This window comes from Lepisma saccharinum, chromosome 6, assembly GCF_977018435.1.
Source record: "Lepisma saccharinum chromosome 6, izLepSacc3.1, whole genome shotgun sequence".
Taxonomy (NCBI): Eukaryota; Metazoa; Arthropoda; class Insecta; order Zygentoma; family Lepismatidae; genus Lepisma; species Lepisma saccharinum.
This window is the reverse complement of record NC_139234.1, coordinates 92750140-92772772: the sequence shown is the minus strand read 5'-3', so window position 1 is coordinate 92772772 and position 22633 is coordinate 92750140. Positions and strand designations below refer to the sequence as shown.

The 22633-nt window shown below is 37.8% G+C and overlaps 1 protein-coding gene across 1 annotated transcript in view; it reads right to left on the bottom strand.

Annotated features, from left to right (window-relative positions):
* Positions 1–5459: 5459 nt before the first annotated feature.
* The window catches only part of eas (ethanolamine kinase 1), a 59293-nt gene continuing 42119 nt past the window's right edge, over positions 5460–22633 (bottom strand). Inside the window, exons 3-6 of the mRNA XM_083124227.1 lie at positions 21761–22020; positions 11965–12191; positions 10792–11059; positions 5460–6901 (exon numbers count right to left, since the gene is read on the bottom strand). Of these exons, the coding sequence (XP_082980353.1) occupies positions 6820–6901; positions 10792–11059; positions 11965–12191; positions 21761–22020 (837 nt within the window). The 3' untranslated portion in view covers positions 5460–6819. The remainder of the gene's footprint in view (positions 6902–10791; positions 11060–11964; positions 12192–21760; positions 22021–22633) is intronic.

The window sequence follows — 22633 nt, the reverse complement described above, 5'->3', positions numbered from 1 at the left end:
TAAATTCCCTAACATGGTATATTTAGCAAATATGTCGTTAATCGTGCATATGGTCAATCCAAGACCACAATGTTATTTTTAACTAAAATCTTTGGGAATGGATTTTGTGGAAGTAACAGTGGTAAATTTACTTTTCTTCCAGCAAACTTGAAGTACTTTGGGTGAAGCCACGATTATGGCTTTAATCTGTAACTTTCAAGTAAAATTAGTCACAACGCGAAAGAAAATATAGTGCGCTCTCTTTAATTCGAACAAAAGCACATTCCCCTTGAAACCCCTATCTAAAACAATGCTAAAAATGACTACTTAATTCGAATTTTGAAGGTTAAATTTGGATAATTCGAAGTCAGGTTTCCAAAAAGTTAACATAAATCTTTTCAAGAAAGACCAAAGTGGTTGCTACATAAGAAATTCCAACAGATGACTCGTCCCCCTTTTCTTCTTGAAAAGATTGTTTTTATGGTTAACAGATGTGCCGACGGCAGATAAGAGAGGAAGCAGGAATTCCCAGAGCTTTTGTTTGTAGGAATGTGACCTTCACCCTCCCAGTAACAAGTTGAGAGGGGAGCGGATAGCCGGACAGAAGGGGTCATTTGTCTGTGTTTTTTAGTGGAGTCACAATGTTGAAATGTGGTGTGTACAGTAGCTTAACCAGGGTGGCTACTCACTGGGAATTCCTTGAATTCTGCGTGAATTATTGGCTCTGGGAATTATGTGTGAATTGGGCTTGAATTTTTCTCCATAGACGTGAAAAATTGCAACTTTTATTAATCCAAATCCTATTGAATTTATACATATTTATAAATGAGGCCCGAGGCGAGTTTTTGACAGTTAGTTTTAATTTTTTATCGAGGAAGGAAAATAATGCTCTGCGAAAAATAAAACGGAATTCTCATGATCCGTTCACTTTGTTAGCGTTCTTTGTAGAGCAATCTGACAGACGGAAGATTATTGCAAGATATCTTGAAGATGATTAGGTAGATTCGAGTTTGAAATTCTTACACAATTAACAATTTTTCGCAGATTAGAGTATCCCATAACATTTTTTGACTTGGTTTGTAAATGTATTTCGAGTCTGGTTATGTGAAATGGCAAATGTAAATTACGGACCTCAAATTAAATGTTTTAAATATATCATGTAATTGAAATTAATTAGAATTTTTGGATACATTTGAATCACAGAGACCCTTTACATTGTTTCTATATTTGTGTGTGGCTGTTGAGAGGCGGTAATACGTAAGGTTGACTATAGAGAACATCTGCTTGTAACCTTGAATTTTTGTAAAATTCGACTTGAAAACCAGGAATTATACTTGAATTTTATCATGGTCATAGAGTAGCCATCCTGTTAACATTAGATAAGGAAGTTGAAGTACGTGAGAAAGAGAAAGCATGTTAGAGGCAGCGACTTCTCAGATACTGAAGCATGTCTTTTAAAGTAGTTCAAACAATCACGCGATGCAAATATTCCAATAAGTGTACTGATCCTGGATGGAGATATGGATAAAACATAGCAGTTGTAAGGTAAGCTGTACTGTTTGTGTCTTAATGCAGTTTTATGTTTAATACAGTGTGTTATTTCATTGGTGTGTTTTCTTTATTATATTCTGGTTAATTCGAATTAAAAAGAGTCCACTGTATATTCTGATACACACGAAACAAAACTGTATGTTCAGATGTTGACCGACTACTGTATCTTGCAAGGCCCACTCTGAAAGGAGGTGAACGACTTGCACAGAAAAACCTTACGGAGTATTTTATGTAACCTTGAAGTAAATATATACAAAACTACATTAGCACTAAATTGCTTCTTTCCCTTTGCTTCGATAGTTTCAATTACAAAACAACAGATTTTATCAAATTATTCTCTTGTACTTTATAAAAAAATCAAGCTTTCATTTTAAGGGTGGAAATTATTTTTCGGTCATTTTTTGAGATTTTTTTAGATCATCAACTTCCAAGCCATAAGTATGATCAAAATGTGACTCAATATCAACACAACAAAATCCATAATACTGTTATGAAACAAAATAAAATATTAAAAGGCTGCTTGGAGGTGGTCAAAGTTTCAAAATATCTTTTGACATTTCGAGGACCTTCTTTGTTTTTCCAAAATTTAATACGCATAAAATTTCTAAATGTAGCTTAAATTTTAACTTCCTCTAAAAATGTTCAGAATTTCTCTACTTAGATAATAATTTCAATACACGGGAAATGAGAACTTTTAATTGCAATGTGCTACTTTTAAAGAATACTGAAGTATTATTTTTTTCTTTTCTCCGTGTGTAGAAGTCAGTAGAAGCTGTTGCAAATTTGGATGTCCAAAAAATCAACTGACTCTACGCATCTTACGATGACACATACTGTCACAAATTAGAGCATTACTTTGAAAGAGGTCATAAATTCAGATCCAGTTCTAAAGTAAAATTATATTAATGGAAATTTGTATGTTAACTGAGATATTTATATTTTCTGCCACACACACATATTCTTAGCCACACACCACATATTAGGTCAATGTTCGCATACTCAGAATAAGCCATTGGCAGGAAATATCACCAACTCAAATGTAAGAACTTAATATTTTTTTCTTATGTTGTGATGCTTATCACTAGGGCTCGGAAGTTGATGACCTAAAAATTCTCAAAAAATTATGTAAAAATAATTTCTGCCCTTAAAATGAAAGCTTGATTTTAAATAAATGACAAGAATTTGATAAAGCCCATTGTTTGGTGGTTCTAAACTATCGAAGCAAAGGGAAAGAAGCAATTAAGTGTTCATGTAGTTTTCTATATTTTTTATTCAAGGTTAGATAAAATATTCCACAAGGTTTTTCTGTGGAAGTCATTCATCTCCTTTCAGAGTGGGTCTTGCACAATACAGTAGTCTGTCAACATCTGAAAATACAAGTGTAGTTTCGGGTGCATCAGATTATATTATTTTAATGTGACTAATTTTACTTTAAAATCACAGATTAAAGTGATAACAGTGGCCAACAAGGGAAACTCAAAGTAGGGTTCACCCAAAGTATTATAAGTTTGCTGGAAGAAAATTAAATTTACCACAGTTAATTCCACACAATCCATTGTCAAAGATTTCAGTTAAAAATTATATTGTGCTTTGCATTGACCATATTTACAATTAATGGCATAATTGGTAGAAAGACCATGTTAGGGAATTTAAATACGTAAGTTATGCTGGCAAATTCATTTAAAATGACAAAAATACTGAAAATGACCTAAAAAAAAGGCCAGAAAATGCAAAATAAAAACAATATTTTCTGGTTCTAACTGAAGTGAAATGGACTACTATCTGGTTTTTCATTGTCTTAAAAGCTCAGAAAAAAAGATGATTTGTCATCCATTAACTTCCTAACCTTACTTATCACTAATACAGTACATCCACATAAAAAGTAAAATATAATAAATATACTATCTTAAAACAGACAACTATTCGTCATTACTCAGAGTTTATTTTTATTATTAGAAAAGTATTGTAGTTTACTGCAAATAAACAAAATTTGTAGAAAGATTATGGCAGCCTCAAGCTGATACTCTGCAATCTTCAAAACTGAAACTGTGAATCTTGAATCAGGTAGAAAGATGCTTTCAGCTTCCACTCTACCACTCCTGCCTCTGGTGTCAGCAATTCCAGGTTTAATTCTCAATGAGAGGTACAAAATCTGTGTTGACCCAGCACTATCAAATCAAAGATCAATTACGGTAACAGACTCCAGTCACTCAATGCAGTAACCAGTGAAATGCCACTTGGAAGTTCTTGGTCCTCAAAGGTGTTGTGCCACAGAGAGAATAGAATCCTCACAGCAAATACGAGGGCATGCTGAAAAGTAATGCCTCCTATTATGCACTGTAAATGCATTTTGGATTTTGAGCAACCATGCAATGTACTCATGATATTTTCCTGCTTCTCGATTGCAAGTTTCCAATTTCTATCGCCAGCGGGTGCTGAACTATAGCAATAGCATATTGGTTACGTGTGTGTTACTCACTATCTATAAACAAAAATACGTTAGAGTATTGAATTTTGTCTACTTACGTAAGTGAGTATGTATTCGTTGTACACTACGTTTCGGAAGCTTTACTGCTTCCTTCTTCAGGTGGTTGTATTTTAGGCTCGGAAAATCAAGCCACGTCGGAGAAGTGTCATGCGAGGATACTTGGTGAAAGGTTTGGGTTAAAAACACTTCATGGTGCTCGACACATACAGATTTAAAACTACCTTTGTTAAAAACCCTTAAAATTCACGAAAAAACATGTTAAAATCACCACCACGGTGTGCTTGAGTGGCTGTTGAAAGCCCTAGTTCCTTGCCAAGGTGAAGCATGCGAGCAGCTGGTACCACGCTACGAAGTTGTGGGGTACTTCCCCTCCCACAAGAGGTCCCTTGCATGACACTTCTCCGACGTGGCTTGATTTTCTGAGCCTAAAATACAACCACCTGAAGAAGGAAGCAGTAAAGCTTCCGAAACGTAGTTTACAACGAATGCTCACTTACGTAAGTAGACGAAATTCAATACTCTAACGTTTTTTTTTTTAACTATAGCAAGGAAAATGGCAGCTTATAACCATACTGCCTGAAGCAGTGTGCGGTGATCGCGTTTCTAACTGCAGAAAATGTGCCCCCAGTTGACATTCATAGGAATGAAGGCTTTTCTATGGGGATCAATGTGTAGACATCAGTACTGCATGGCGTTGTGCTCGTAATGAAAACCCCAGCTGAGGACTTCTGAACGTGTGTGACAAAGAACAGAGTGGAAGGGACATACTGCAACTGATGAAGGTCATCGAACTGTCGCATAACCCAAGCACAGCTTGTATTCAAGTGTGGCATATCATGGAAGGGAATGTAGGAGATAATCGCAGATCTGGGATACCAAAAATTTTGTGCATGGCAGGTGCCTCGGGAGCTAACTCCTGACATGAAACAGAAGAGACTGGACGTTAGCCAAAAGTTGCCTCAGTGCTACCCATCTGGCTCCGTCGGATTTTCATCATTTTCCAAAGCTTAAGGAACACTTGAGAGGAGTTCTCTTTGATTCTGATGATGCAGTGCAAACAAAAGTGAGGCTGTTGGCTCCGTCGTCAAGATCAACAATTCTACAGTGACTGCATTACGAAACTGGTCTCTCGTTGACAGATGAGTGTTGATCGCCAGAGCGATTATGTGGAAAAGTAATTGTGTAGATATGGACAACGAAGTTCTAAAATGTTAATAAATTCAACCATTTTCCAATAAAACAATAGAAGGCATTACTTTTCAGCATGCCCTTGCATTAATATTAATATCAGATTCATAATCCACATAATTAATTATTCAGTAACCATAACAGTAAATAACAAATAGGATACACATGACAATACATTTTTAAGTATAATAATTTCTTTAAAAAAATATATAAAAGAGTATTCACCCCCCTTTTGTTAAAAAGTGCATTCTCAAAACACTAGTTCACAACAAAATATATTATATTAAATGCAAATGCACTGTGACAATATACATAAAAAAAATTAAAACAAATCTATCTTCAACGTACACAACTTAATAGGAGAAAACAACCTAAACACAAAAATAACAACTTTTTGCTTTGGCCTATACATGTAACAGGAATGTGCTACTCTACTGATATGATAAAAAAAAATATGAACAAAAATAAAAATTTATACTACACTCTTAAATAACATTCATATTGATAAATAAAATTAACTTAAAACCTAAATTCTCTCAACTACTTTGTGATTTTATAAACAGTTTGCTTCCTTGTAAATATATACATGAGAGGTACAATAAATGGTTTTATTTTTAACATGTCTCTTGTCCACATATGCAAATATAGTTTGGCCATGACATAGTTTACACCTATTAATTTTTCTTTTAATAGGAAATTAATACTGGCATAGGAATAATTCTGGGTCTTCCAATATGTACAGGAGAGAAGTGGTCATCTCAAATACAATCGCATTGAGCATTAAAAAGTTCCTTACATGACAAGGAATTTACAAGGTGTATTTAATATTATTTTTGACAAGTATGAATCACGCATGAGAACACTCAACATAAATATTAAAACACTTAATACAAATAGAATTCAATAAAAAAAGTGTGATTGTTTATCATTCAGAATTATGCTCAGGTACAAACAGCACATAGTGAAAAATCAGGATAATAATGCCATGTAAAAATAAACTCTTCAGTTACTCTCGCCACACACTGGAGATAATTCTAATGCTTGAACATACCCCCAAATCTCTTTCCAGCAGATTAAATTATCTTGCAAGTTTACATGTATGTTCACATTAAATTCAAGAATTATGCATATCCGGAACACATGAACAAAACTAATTTTTGATTTAAATAAAGAGTTCTGACACTGTTATCCATCATGCTGCTTTCGAATTAGATAAAGGATGTCAGTAAAAAATTTAACAATGCTTTTTCCAACATTCTACAACACAAGAAGTCAAAACATTGTAATTACGAAGATCTGGTATAAATGCTTTTTTTAAAAAATCTTTGAATCAAGTTAACATGTGAAAACAAATATTCACTACACCACATGAAGTTTTAATAAATTAAAACAAATAATAAATTGTTTTAAAAAATAATTAGTTCCTTCTACTATGATTTGGTGGAATATTACATATAAAATTTCATAATACACATAATTAACATTGTGCTTTATTTACTGTATTGCCTTATGCATGTATAATTCACAATATGCACCTTATTACAAAACATAACTATTCTCAAGTTTTATCTCTGTACATTGCATGTGATTCAGAAAATGCCAGTGTCTTTACTCTATGGACGTCTATTACTAACCTCCAGAGATAAAAATTCATCTTTCCTTGTGAAATATTCCTTGAGACGTATCTCTGCATAACTGCAAAAGAAATCACACATTCTTTAACATCATTTTATCTTATAAAGGGTGTCCAAAAAGTCATGCAACGAAGTGTTTGAACATATGTACTGGGGTATAGCTTTGTCTATATGGATATTTTAAAAACATTAAACAAGAAAATGATTCTCTACATGAATGTTCAGTATGGGGGGAAAAGTTTCTGAGGTGTAAAAAAGTTTTATACAAAGGAAAAAAAAAGATGAAAGACAGCTGTGGAGCTAGTTGCAATATTTTTTTTTATGCATTTCGATGGTCTGTGTGGGTATTTATTGAATTTTAAAAAGAACAATGATTTTTTTATGCATTACAGACAATTTATGGGATTAATTGACATATTCATAAAAATGTTTGTTTTTTTATATATTACGAGGTGTACTGGCAACATTGGTTGTGTCAAGAGACCAGTAACAGGTGTGTCCAACATCTGGCTATGCTATTCAATCAATGTCCAGATGAAAGAAAAGCTTTGAAATTTATTGTAGGTGTAGGTTAAGTTAGTCTCTTTGTAGGTTTTTGGACTCGCATGGCCACCATATGACCTGTTTCAGTGAACAAGGGAAGCAGTTGTGAAGGACATGGCACGTGGTGCACAGCTGTCTGTCTTCAATAAGGGTGTCATCATGGAATTACACCTCAGCAGACCGATAGCTGGTAAGTTAACCAAGCCCAAATCAAATGTGGCATTCGTCCTGCATAGGTGGAAGGTGGAGGGACATTGTAGGAATGGGCAACATTCTGCACAACCAAAAATTCGGGCCAACAGAGATCACCGAACCATGAAACGTCAAATTGTGAAAAACCGGATACAGCCGATGGCCACTAGCAGACATGATTATCAGGAGAAGCAACAGAGGTATCCGTTTTCATTGGAACATTGTGTACAAAGGCCAATAAATCTTGGAGGCTTGAGTGATGTTTGGACCATCGCAACTGAACACTGGATAAGTGGAAATTAGTTCTATGTTGTGATGAGTCAAGGTTCACACTGTTTTGGAGTGATGGCTACCCTTCTACCAGAGTGGAAGTGCCCACAAGGTTAGTGACAAGGCAATGATGGTGGCATTACAACATAAGGGTGTCTCAAACACTATGGTGTGGGAACACTGGTGGTTGAAGGCAGAATGGACACACAGTCGTACTGTTCAATTCTAGACAGTGAAGTGCTCCCAATATAGTACCGTTTTTATTGAATGGGCCCCTGTTACTACCAGGATGACAACACTAATGACTAGAGACCGGATTTTAATACCTTTTTTATTTTTCAATACGATCATGGAATAAATAACAACAACGTTGATACCTAATTATCTTCCACCAACAAGATTGCATGGTTTTCCCTTTTTGAACTCACATTATCTTTTTTTTAAAAAAAACACTTTCCTTTCTGGTCGCTTTATTGACTAGTTTTTCAGCTACATTCACTTTTCTTTTCCATTTTTTAAAAAAACATCTCCCTTGGTCCCTTTATTGACAAGATATCAAATATTTTGTAGGACCGTATTTTCCCTAAACAAAACATTCAACAATTGTCTTTTTCCTGCATCCGATGAAAGAAAGAACAAGCGCCTTCTACCCTACCTTCCCTCCATGAGTGTTGGGAGTACATTGCAGCAATTGTTGCAACAATGTAATCTGGGCTTAAGCAGTAACAAACGCATTGTAATGAATACATTGACTTTCAATGGAATCATTACAAGCTGGCAGTGTCCGTGGCTGTACAAGTGGCAGCAAGCTATGGAATGCGGTAAGCTGTTTCAAGGAAGATTTAATTGAAACGGATGGTACTTTACCTTAAAAAAAAAATTAAAAGGGCCTATAGTTTATTTTTCCACTCCATTAAAAATATTATTTTTAATGAAAGCACAATATACCATTCATATATAAAAAGGGATACATTAAATTTCTTGCATTTTTTTTTACCTTACTTCATATGAAATTTAATGTATCCGTCTTTACATATGAATGGTATATATTGTGCTTTCATTTATAATAATATTTTGAATGGAGTGGAAAAATAAACTATAGTCCTTTCAATTTCCTTTTTTTGGCAATAATTTTCCCTTTTTTGTCCTTTTTAGAGTAAATTTTTTCCCTTTAAAATGTGGTCTCTACTAATGACAATGCTGCTGCTACTTTGGGGTGGTGTCAAGACAACAATGTTGAATGCTTTGATTGACCTGCCCAGAGCCTTGACCTCAATCCCATAGAACACCTTTGGGATGAGTTCAACTGGCATCTGAGGTCTCGGGAGATGTAGCCGACGTTCCTTCCCACCTATTTGAGACTTTGCAAGAAGAATGGTGGAACATTTCAGAGGATGTCCTCCACAATCTAGCCTAGAGCATGCCTCAAAGGGTGGCTGCTGTTAGTTACGGCAACAAGAGTTCCTGGAGACCCAACCCCTAAAATCTCTCCTCTGGCTCCATTTCATTGACGACATCTTAATGCTCTGGACGCATGGAGAACCATGCCTATCCACTTTCCTGGACCAAGTGGGCCACTTCTGCTCTATCAAGTTCACCTGGGCCCACTCAATCGAACAGAACACCTTCCTGGATGTCGACGTGCAGATTGAGGAGGATCATTACAAAACATTCATCCATATCAAACCCGCCAACCACCACTTCCCCAGATCCCACCCATTCCACATCAAGAGGACCATCCCATTCTCCCTGGCCCTCAGGGGACAAAGGCTCAACACTTCACCCACCTCCAGACAGAACTACAACCTCTGCCTACACCAAGCCTTGGTCAACCGTGGATATCCTTCACCATGGTCACGAAAGAAATATCCCAAGCTGCTTCATACACCTCCACCAAGGGCTGCCACCAACCCCCCTGCACTTGTCACCCAATATCACCCCCATCTTAACAAAATCAGACACACACTACCATCCCTCCTTCCCATCCCCACAGTGATCGACGCCAGAAACATCTTCACCAACAAGCCCAGAGTTGTTTCCAAATGTCCCCCTGCCCCCCCAAACATCCTGGTCCACCATACCTGCCAACCAACTCCCACCCTGCCCACAAATGAAACTGCCTAAGGTGGAAAACCTGCCCCATTTTTGTCACTTGTCACACACTCCACGTTTACACCACCACTGGCAAATTTACCCCCAAAGGAGTGCGATTTCAATGGAGCACATCATTGGTTCATTTTTCTTCGAGGAAGACACGGTAAATGGCAACAACTATCTGAACATGCTACAGACATTCCTTGTGCCAGAACTTAATAGGTTAGGCATCATCAATGACGTCCACATGCAACAAGATGGGGCGCCGCCGCATTTTGCCCTTGAAGTTCGGCAGTTTCTTAACGAACATTGCGATTATTGGTTGTGGGGACATGTAAAGACCGAGGTGTATTCACAGAAACCAGCTAATCTGGATGACCTAAAAGAAAAAAAATAAGAGATGTGATTCTGAATATCCCAGGAGAGCACCGTCAGAACGCAATTCTCGGTTTCACAAAAATACTGCAACAGTGTTTGGACGTTAATGGTGCACAACTGGAGGTTTGGAGATGAACCTAACAAGCAGGAAATAAACTTTGAACCTTGCTGTAAGTACACACAAAATATTTTGTTAATAAACTTAATAGTTTTCAAGTTATACAGTTTTAGTTTTTTGCAGGACTTTATGGACTCCCTGTATAATATGTGTGTTTCAAAGAATTTGAAGTGGGAATTGTATGCTTCTTCTTACTGTTGATAATTCTAGGTTTTCATAACGGATTATTTTTACTCAAAATGACACAATGAACTGAACATTTAGTCTCTAGAGATATACAATATGTGAAAATGTAAACTTGATAAACATCTATGAACTATCCATTTCAATGACATAATTATTTAATTGGCACTAACCTGAGAAAATCAAAATCAATTGAAGAATGCTCTGCCTGTATAAGAGCCCAAACACCCCAAAAGAAATGTGATGCTAAAGCAAACTTGTTCACTTGTACATATAGAGCTTCTACTTCATCATCTGTCACACAATCTACAATGCAGTTGCAGTTTTCCTCTGTGCAGTCTTTATGCCTTGCAGCTGTTTTATAGGCTTGTAGGTATATCTTCAACCAGTTATATTGAAATTCTGGTGATGGATAGCGCGAGTAATCAACATCACTCACACCTGAAATGACAAAACCCAACATTTAAAAAAGAACCAGTAGTAATTTCCTTGCTTGATTGACTTGGTTTATTTCACTTCGCTTTTCTGCTACTTTTGGCTAACCTTGAGGATGAGTGATGGAATTGATAAAAGGACACTCACAAAGAACATACACGTGCAGGCTGGGATTCGAACATGGGTCACCTAGCATCATAGTGTGATGTGCTAACCACTTCACCATAGATGTCGGCTAGTATATATTTGGAAACAAATAAATGTTAAAATGGGTATTGCATTATTTTGTTCCATGGAGAAAGAGATTGATTTATTGTTTATTGATTTGGTTTATTTTACTTCGCTTTTCTGCCACTTTTGGCTAATTGCGAAGATGGGGATGAGTGATGATATGATGAATGGACACTCACAAACACCCATACCCAGGCTGGGATTTGAACCCAGGACACTGGCGTTGTAGCATGATGTGCTAACCACTCCACCACAGGGGCCGGCGAAAAAAATAGAGAGAGACTATTACATTATTATGTTTCTTGCCTTTGCAATATATGTCTACTTTCAAATTAGAACCATATATTGAACTAGAGACAACTGCTATTAATTTTGAAACTCTCACCAGTTTGGAAGAAGAGCTGTAATTACATTTCAAGCAATAAAGCTTATCTAGTCATGATTAAATCTGATTAAATCAGGCCTTTGATTAAATCAAATCAAAGCGCCAGGAGCCAAAAGTAGTCAATATGTGAGGCTACTTGTTACTTGGATCTCTAAAAATGACCAATAGTCAAGTAAAAAAATGTAATTTCACAATTATTGTAATTTCTGTGAAAAAGTTAACATTAAAAAAATAAGCAACATAAAAATTAGATAGTTTTCATTTGCATCAAACAAACAATGAAAATTCTCTTTACCTGCAAATTCATTAAAGTGATTTCCAATATCAAATGCCTGATAATTAAAATTTGCATACTCGAAGTCAATAAACATGACATCATTTAGTGCTTTGTTGTAAATTACATTTCCCAGCAGAGCATCATTATGGCAGAACACTATTGGGCTTCCCAGAATGCTTAATTCAGACTCCATCATTGAATATTCATTTTCTAGTTCTGATTTTGATGGTATAACACTTTCAAATCTGAAATGAGAAAAAAAAATAATATTCTAGAATAATAAATGTAAATACTGCTGGAATTATACAGGGTGTTTCAGAGCGACCCAGACACTACCTTTTTCTCGAGAATGGGAGATCGTATCAAGTTGAAACAAAAAAATGCACCACTAAGTTGGGCCCAAAGAATCCGGAGAAAGTATTTGCAACAGCCCGAAAGCCAGCCTTTGTGGTTTTAGTGGGGGCACATACTCCGTTTGTGCAATTTTCAAATTGGAAGGGTATGTTTGGAATGCAGATTTGGAAAGGCGGGGAAAAATTACAATTATCATATGAAACATTTGTCTGTACCACCTACCATTTTCCGTGTCGAAAATTGTTTTGCAAAAAGAAGGAAGGTGAACCAAATCGAGTATACTGAGCTTAACAATTAAGATAAGTGCAGAACCATAACAGTTTCGGAAAGTGCAGGACACAAGCTTTCCAACGATATGCCACATGTTGACTGCGGGACTAAAAAAGGATGAAACTGCATGACCCAAAAAAGGGGGGTCTAAAGTTAACGAAGAACTAGAAAATTTCAAATTGCAAGGGGGGGTCGATTAATACCTCATTTTAAAGGTCACAGAAAAAGTGAAAAGGATGCGAACATGATTTTGTAATCCACTGACCAGTTTCAAAATGGCGACCAAAACAATTCCGACCCCTGAAGTTGGTGTTCCAAAGTGAGGAATTACGTACGTAAATAGCAAAACACAAAGACTGGACATAGTACATAAGATCCTGTACAAACAATTATGGTAATGGGTCTGCTCTTGAAACACTGTACTACTGTAAGCTTTGTTTGAGCTGCAACTTTGACCGCCCTTCACACTTTCTCCAGGCTTAGGACTGGCAATGAATGGTTTACTGTCACGCACAATAAGGAATTCGTTGGCGCATTTAACGGCTGCTTTGCCAACAAAAAAGGTCCTTTTCTCACAATTGATTGCCAAACCATTGTTTCACAAGAGAAATAGGCCTAACTGAAATGATGATAAGAAAAACAAAAGAGTAATCAGAAACCAATGAACAACGAAAACGAGAAGAATAGGTAAAGCATCCAGTGTGATGCACATTTACCAACTTACAGTAGATGTTCGAAATGTCTTCCCTCGGTCTCAATGCATTTCTGCACACGAACACTGAACTCATTCTGTGCTGCAATAACTTCTGCCTCACTAATCTGCCTGCATGCAGCAACTATGCGCTCGATCATGTCGTCCCTCGCTGTAGGGCGATTTTGGTAAATTATTTCTTTCAGTCGTCCCCAGACGTAATAATCTAATATGTTAAGTTTGGTGACCTAGGAGGCCAGGGCACAGGCCAACCTCTACCTACCCAGCGACACAAAACATTGCATTCACCTGAATCCTTGCTCTCAGCTCAAATTATGCTGGGCAGCCATCTTGTTGTAGCCACATGTGTGTTCTGATCTGTAAGGGGATGTCTTCGAGAAGACTGGGCAATTGTTTTTGAAGAAATGTGCAGTACACAACACCCGTAAGCCTCGCTTGAAAAAAATGAGGTCCAATTATTCGTCTGCCGATGATTCCACACCACACATTCACAGAACATCTACGTTGATGATCAACCTCTTGCATCCACCATGGGTTTTCGGCAGCCCAGTAATGCATGTTGTGCCGATTTACCTGACCATCACTTTTAAATGTAGCCTCGTCAGACCACAACATTTCGTCAAAGAATCGAACATTTGCATTCACTTGAGCTTGAGACACATGCAAAAGTCTAGCCTGACTTGAAAATCAGTTCCGTGTAGCTCTTGATGCAAGGACATGTGGTACGGATAAAATCTGTGATCCTTTAAAATCCTTCTCACTGTACTTGCGCTGACACCAGAATCACGAGCAACTTGCCTGATACTCACGTGAGGATTGAGATGGAAGGCTGCAAGTAAACCAACATTGCCCCTTCTGTGTACACGATCGGCAAGGGTGTGAAAAACATGTCTTGAACAATGTTCCCGATCGGGATACCTTGCAGCATACACGCAAGCAGCAGCAGAACTATTTCGTTGGCACTCACCCAACACCATGAGCATATCAAATGCTTCTTCGTTCGTAAAAGTCATTATTATTTCACATTCAACAATTTGCCACTGCGAATTAAGTACAGGAATGCACACTACCCGCAAGGAATGCACTGTAGAATGTCCTGAGGTACCACACAATGCCATCGACGATGCAACCACTTGTAACAGACAATGGTGAATGAGACCAAGATTGGAGGGACGTATTTACGGTATCAGTGGAAGTACACTGGAACAGACTGCTATGCAGGAGAGCTCGTCACACCTCGACCCGTGGTACTTTCCAATTGCCTTTGTTGAACAGCGTACGTGCAGTCAAATGGAACTGGACGCACCGGCAATTGGCATACTTTGTAATTTGTCGACTGGGCCAGCATGCTGTGTTGGGTACTGCAGCCTACCCAACACGTGGGCTTATGCTTATTTCTAATCGTACACAATGGACCTGAAGTTCTACTCACTGCATGTTGTACACTCACAGAGGCATGTACTAATACAAAACCGCAAACCTCTTACCAGGACGTTCAGTACACTGACATTACATGTGACAGGTGGCATGGTCTGACAATGGTAGTGAACCAGTAACCATTTAGAAACGAATAAACAGCTGTTCCGCTGGCATTCTTTGTACAGGATCTCATGTACTCTGTCCAGTCTTTGTGTTTTGCTATTTACGTACGTAATTCCTCACTTTGGAACACCAACTTCAGGGGTCGGAATTGTTTTGGTCGCCATTTTGAAACTGGTCAGTGGATTACAAAATCATGTTCGCATCCTTTTCACGTTTTCTGTGACCTTTAAAATGAGGTATTAATCGACCCCCCTTGCAATTTGAAATTTTCGAGTTCTTCGTTAACTTTAGACCCCCCTTTTTTGGGTCATGCGGTTTCATCCTTTTTTAGTCCCGCAGTCAACATGTGGCATATCGTTGGAAAGCTTGTGTCCTGCACTTTCCGAAACTGTTATGGTGCTGCACTTATCTTAATTGTTAAGCTCAGTATATTCGATTTGGCTCACCTTACTTTTTTTGCAAAACCATTTGCTACACGGAAAACGGGAGGTGGTACAGACGAATGTTACATACGGCAATCGTATTTTTTCCCCGCCTTTCCGAATCTGCATTCCAAACATACCCTTCCAATTTGAAAATTGCAGGAACGGGGCATGTGCCCCCCCCCCCCCACTAAAACCACAAAGGGTGGCTTTTGGGCTGTTGCAAATACTTTCTCCGGATTCTTTGGGCCCAACTTAGTTGTGCATTTTTTTGTTTCAACTTGATACGATCTCCCGTTCTTGAGAAAAAGGTAGTGTCTGGTCGCTCTGAAACACCCTGTATTATTTAAACACAAAGAGATGATAGCAATGTTAATTTTGTAAAAGTCAACAGTTATCAGTTTCAGGAAAAAGAATGACGCACCAATTAATGCTTTTTAAAACAAAACTCTTGAGCAGTCACCTTGTAACATGCATTCATGCATTAACTAGGAAGGTGAATTGTAATTTATATTGGGTTGGTACAATGTCAGTTATCAATACGAAACTGTCTATTTTGCATTTATGTTTTGCAAAAATTGGTGTTTTTCTCATTTTTTGCATAATTTTCCCCTAAATTTGCATTCTCAAAAAATAAGATAAACATAAAATGTACACACTGTATATATACATATATATATACACACACACACCCACACACACATATATATATTAAAATGACATTAAAATGACACCCTGTATATATATATATATATATATATATATATATATATATATATATATATATATATATATATATATATATATATATATATATATATATATATATATATATATATATATATACAGGGTGTCATTTTAATGGCACCCACGGACCACAGATTCGTATAGAGGACATCAAAACAAACAACTTTTCCCAGTAACATTTTTCTCGTTGGTGTGTCGATTCGACGCTACAGCTGTTCAAAAAAGACCGTTTTGCTGCCTGGATGCTGGCAACCCAACACAACGTTTGATCGCACCTGTGACGCCATATCCTGCGGCGAAACAGCGCACGGTAGGGTTGCAAGGAACACACAAATTTTGTGAAAAATGACAAACTACCAACCACATTATTATCTGTAATACAAAGAGAGAAACACGTGCAGCAGACCGAACATCATAGCCTACCAGCCAGAAGATCAGCAGTCATCTTAGGGGAACGGGGAAGTGAACCAACAATATGAGAAATGGTAAAAAACGTATTCATAATGAAATGTCAATGTTGGATTTTGTCTCAGCCTACATCTGAAATATCAACATCAATAAATTTTATTGGACTTCCAGCTTACACGTGGCTGTTTACGCCCAACTACATGTCAAATATTTGCAAATCTCGTTGCAAGGTTGATATCTACAGATTTGTATCCAGATGCCATGCGGTACTTTTGCGGTGATAACGGAAGTATCCGACTGCTACCTCAATCCATCAGTTTTCAAGGAAGCTCCTTTGGTGACGAAAATGCTCTTCAAACTTGGTTTGACGATGCTTTTAACCCCGAATCAGCCAATTTCTTCAGGCGTTGAATTGAAAAACTGCCCCAGCGTTGGTCGAGTCATAGACAATGAACAAAAATATATTATTGATTAATTTATGTATTTTGTTCATCTCAAATTAGTATCAAATAAAAATACTTTTGCCACTGAAAAAAAAAAATGCTACGAACTTATGCATCAACCCAATAACATGCTTTCCCACTATGCTTGTCATTCACAAGCACCGACACAGTCATGCCTATCCTTGTTTCCCCAATTATATTTAATTCTGTTTGTTTGTATTACAACCGGTTGACATAAAATACAATATATATTCAGTGTGACGGGGGGATGATGTGTCCTATAACCTCCCACTCCCCTTCTTTGGCTTACGATATCCCTAAAAAGTGAGCATTAGATGTGTGGAACAAAGGTAATACAGAGGCTGATCTGTCTTCATCTGAACAAAATGAAAGTGTTGCTTACCTGGGAGATTCCAGCCCATCACCATCGATCGTGCTCGATGTGATTGGCACCTATGTGTACTATTGCACGACATTGCAGTTTCCAATGCAGCAGACTTCATTGCTGCTGTACCAGTGGTAAATTATTCCACTCCTGCTTGCAGGCTTTCCATAGGACATGCACGGTGGGACACTGATGTGTTGAAAGGTGCCGTTTCAGAAGTACAAAAGCACAAAAATTTATCGGGACTCTTCACTGGAATGTCCTCGAATGGAATAGCATGGATACCAGTTTTAGCTGCCATGCGTCGGTAGAAGGCCAGCGATGTTTTGGCAGTGTGACTTGAAGCTTTATCCTGGTGCAGTTCCACACAATTGGTGTCTGCTCCATACCAGACCAGTATTTCTTTTGTGTACACTGGTGATAGGACACGTTCTTTGTAATGTGCAGCATTGATTTTGACATTTTTTTCGACCCGACGAATCGTCAGCTTCTAACTGCAGCAAAATCCAGTCACAATCACGAAACCTTTGGGGAAACTTTCTTTGCATTGACGCACAAAGTGACACCGGTCTTTGCCAGAGTCACTTAGGTAAATCCATGCTTCGTCCATTGTCACAACAAATTTCCAGCGGTCACCAGCTTGTACACCCTTCTGCACTTGCTCTTGCACTCTGCGATATACTGTGGTCTTAGAGCATGTACACTGGCCTTGCGGACAGTTTTCAGTCTCAATTACTGATGGAGTGCACCATTAACAGTTGCTTGGCCTACTATGACCCATTTGGAAGTAACTGTAGTGGTGGATTCTCACAGGCCACCATATCCCAGATCTTCTTTAGCACCTGTCTTGTTAGTTTCACAGGCACCCCCTTTGGATGCGATTTCGTTCGTGATGTAGGCTGTGGAGGTAGCTGATGTGCATTTCGTTTAATTATATCACTAACAGTGACCCATCCTAACACCAATCCATTGTTCCGACACTGTTGTATGTGGGAAATGCTAAATTTGGCATGGAAAAGTACCATAATGTACCCTTCCCAATAGAGATTTGTTTTTGGTGGCATTCTGCCCACTACAACACCTTCACTCTGCTAGACAACAGCTTACACACTGCTCATCGTGTGCGTGCAGTTTGGGTGCTCTGTCTGCATGTTGTTCGGATGGAGAAAGATCAGACTCTGTACATAGCACAGACAGCTATTAGGTTGTTGTGCATGAAATGTTGGATTTGTTAGTGACAATCTTAACCCGGTGGAAAGGCACTTTTATTAATCAAAATAGGCACCATACGATGATATACACTTCTCCTAACGAGATACTAGTGCATTAATGCCACTTGCGTAGAAGTTGGATATTCTGGACTGAAGAAACTCCTCAAAGGCGTTTTTGACAGCTGCTTAATTGATGAACCTTTTCCACACCAAATGGTCCGAATGCTTAAAAAAGTGGTAGTCAGTTGGCGAGAGACCTTGTGAATATGGTGTACGTGGAAGAGTCTCATAGTGCTGTATAGTTCTTGCAAATTCTGGTCAAATCCAGGATTTTAACCCATCTGCTTACCATTTAAATGTTGCTTCAGAATCTGTAAAATACAATTTAATTTTCCTCTCCGCTCGCTGATTCTGCAGTGCTGAATTTAAATGTTAATTTCTCCTAATCTATTTACCATATCCACATGAAATTTTCTAATAGTGTAAAACATAGATGTAAATGGGTAAAGATGTATAATGGAATTACAAGTTGAAGAAACTTACCTAGTAGTGGTGTTTTGTGTGATATCCCTTGAAGCAATCAGGCATATGTAGTGCAACCTTGCACTTCTCACATTCCCATCTACTGCTGGACTTCTTGTTGTGGGCTGAACAAACTTTACACTGCCTGATGGGTTTTGTTTCACAGGATTTGGAGGGATCTGCTGAGAAAAATGAGCCCAGTTGGCACTCTGAAGTCTTAGGGGGTATCACTTGACAGGCGTTCTCTTCGTGCGTATTCAGGTACTTCAAGTTCCTCAAACATTTGTTCCACCACTAACAGCCTGAACTCATTGTACTTCAAATTTTTCATATGTGTAATCTTTCTATACATGGCATAAGAATTATACAGTATCAAGTCTAGTATGTAGAAAAGTATTTTCTTGTAAGCCTTAGGTAACGGCGCATAATTGGGAATAAGGCTAGTTGCTGGTCCATCTTGTCCACCCACCCATGCCCTTGTTGTACTCAATAACAGCTTTTGGCATTTATATAGGCTGCTTTGTTTTTCTGTCTACTTTGCGTGTGTTAGTCATGTAAATATAATCATGCATTGTAGACAACTTTGATACTGCTCTACGGTCCATCCACTTTATGACAATCATTTTGTGGCTGTACATTGCAGTTACTTCACCTTTCTTTAGTTGCAGAGTTTTTAATTCTTTGGGAATCTTTTTCCTGTTCAGACGAACTGTACCCAAAACATTTGTATCTGCAGCTAACAATTTATCACAAAGTGTTGGGGAGTAGTACAAATTGTCAATGTACAATGTGTAACCTTTGTGAAGCAAAGGTTCCATCAATTGAAGTACAATTGTTTCATGCCCAGGTAATTTTTCTTGGGAGACTTTTTACCTGTATATATTTGAAAATGGCAGCAGTAACCACTGGAAGACTCACATACTTTAAAATATTTTATGCCGAATCTAGCTCTCTTGCTGGGATTGAATTGCACAAACGAAAGCCTACCTCTGCATTTAACCAGACTCTCGTCGATAGAAATGTCTTGTTCTGAAGTGTACATTTGCTGGAATTTATAATTTAGGTACTCCATGGGTTGCCTAATCTTTCCTAATTTATCTCCAGGGCGAATATCATTATTTACAAAATGTAAAAAGTGCATAATCAACAAATACCTTTTGTAAGGCATTACACTGGCAAAAATGGTGTTTCGGTAATCTTTCTGGTGCTCCAGTAGCTTTGTAAACTTTTTCTTTACCTGCGACTGAAGAATACACAAACAAAAAATTCCTTTATCTCATCGGGAGTTGTTGGAAACCAATTTTCATCAATACTATTTGATTGAGCATCACCATTTTCATCAAAATGTATATTGCTGTTGGCATAAGTGTTTGTCTCAGAGCAAATACTTTTCCAAAAATCATCTTTGAGGAATTTTTTTAACATCTCACATGCTGACGGAGAAGCTCCAAAGGATCGCAAAACAACACTATTCACACCAGGTGTACCTGTAAATAATATTTTCTTTGGTGCATCGTTCGGTGTAAAAGTTTCTGACCATTTCTATTTGTCTTCTTTCTGTTTCTTCGCAACAGGTGTCACACCGCCATCCCTTTCCCCACTTTCACCACACTCCGCATCACTTTCACCCTCTCCACTTTCACTGAAACTGGAAGACTGTGAGTCACTCTCATCATCCTCACCAAATAAATCCATGTTTTCCCCTTCATCACTGTCAAAAAAAAAGTTTTCAATAGCCGCATCAGGAACCAGTCTCTTATTAGCCATGATTGCAACGAAGAAAAAACACTGTTTGTATGAAAAAATAATTCGCCTCAACCGCATGCAGCGGTATGAACAATTCAGCAGAACATTTTCCAAAACTTAAGACACAATCGGAATGCAAACTGATGCCATCTGTTGGGGAAAACATGAATTACAAGCACGAACTTCACAACCCGTTGGAACGAAGGCTAGGTAAGACCGTCGATTTGACGACTAGGTAAGCAGATGGGTTAAAAAAAAAATCAGATTGTAAAACCACATAATCTGGATTTCAAAGGGAATCCAGATTTCGGAGGGATTCTGGATTTTGGAGGGAATCAGATTTCAAAGCTATAAAAATCTCGACCATTATCTGAAGTAGAATTAGAATTAATTAAAAATCAGTTTCGCGGCAGGTGGTGCGGTGGATTACAGCTCTTCCTGTGACCTTGAGTGTGTTTCTGTGAAATTCCGCCAGGTGGCAGGGTGGCACCATCAACAACCCATACTGATGACAACGTGGAGTGCATAAGGAACAGGCTACATGAGGACCACCAAATCAATGTACGCACGCTAGCCGATGAACTGGGTATCAGCAAAATGGCATGACACGAGATTTTAAGATATGATTTGGGGAAAAGGAAACTGAATTCACGAATTGTTCCTTACTCACTCACAGAAGAGCAGAAGGAACACCAGTACAATATTTTTGTAGTTATTTTACCAGTCTCGAAACTTTCTGGACAAAGGTTGTACATCTCTTTGGTGGCAATCTTGTGGATCTAACAGCACAATTATCAAAACCATTTGGTAAGCAGGGAGCTGGTATCAGAACAGCAAAATGAGTCTAATTTACCAAAATGTGACATAAGTGACAATGGAATTACAAAGATGCATTTGTACCAGGATCTAAACTAAACATGTGAATCTGAACAAAAAACAAATAATAAACAGAAAGACTAACAACATAAAAAAAGGGATTTAAGTAACAGGGCAAATAAACCTTAGCGTCTGCTGCCAGGTTAGCACAAATGATGAAAGAAGACATTTCTTACCTTTCTTGTTTTACAGGATCGGAATATCCATTTGGCATTAAGTCCATGAATTGTTTCAGTTTTTTCCACAGGAATGGTTTAGGATCACTGTCATCAGGTGTCACACAATGCATCAATGCCATCTTACGAGCAACTAAAGTATATATTTCTTCCATGCAACAGGTGTTTTCATTCAACGTTACCCCAGGTAAATATTGATATGCAAGACCATTCTTGAAGGTAGCATAAATCTGAGGGGCATAGCCTGCCTTATGAAGCATCTGAAACGATTAAAAAAATGTCCAATAAAATGTATTCCTTTTTACTAGAGCCTGGATTTTTTATCCAATTACATATTCTTGCCTTTGTATGTAGCTAAGAAAAAAGTGGCAAATGTCTTGGAATTATACTGTTAGAAAACATATAAAGTGGAGTCCTTTTTTCTAAATTTGAACATGGGCAATTCAAATTATTCAAAGTTATCAAAGTAATTCAAACAGAAGTTTATTTCCCTTAAAATTCCTACTGAAACCAATGTTAAAAATTCATATCTAATAGAACACTTACTAAGGGGGGTCAAACGTTGAAAAGTTTGCAAGAAATAAAAGTAATATAATGGACTTTAGGGAGTCAAGTAACATGCTACTTACAAAAAAATAGATAGAACTGCAAGCCAATAGTTTAGTTTACTAACTCATTACATATAGAAATATGCATACCCAAAAAACTCTTCTCGAAAATGAAATCACAAATATGCCACTGAGTGCCCCCCTCTCCCTTGGTACTCACCCTTGAACCCAACCCTCCCCACTAGCCAATGATTCCTGAATCTTAGCTGCACTCAGTTGTCTATTGTGATCGGTCAGGGTACGTTGTTCCCAATGTCGAAGCATG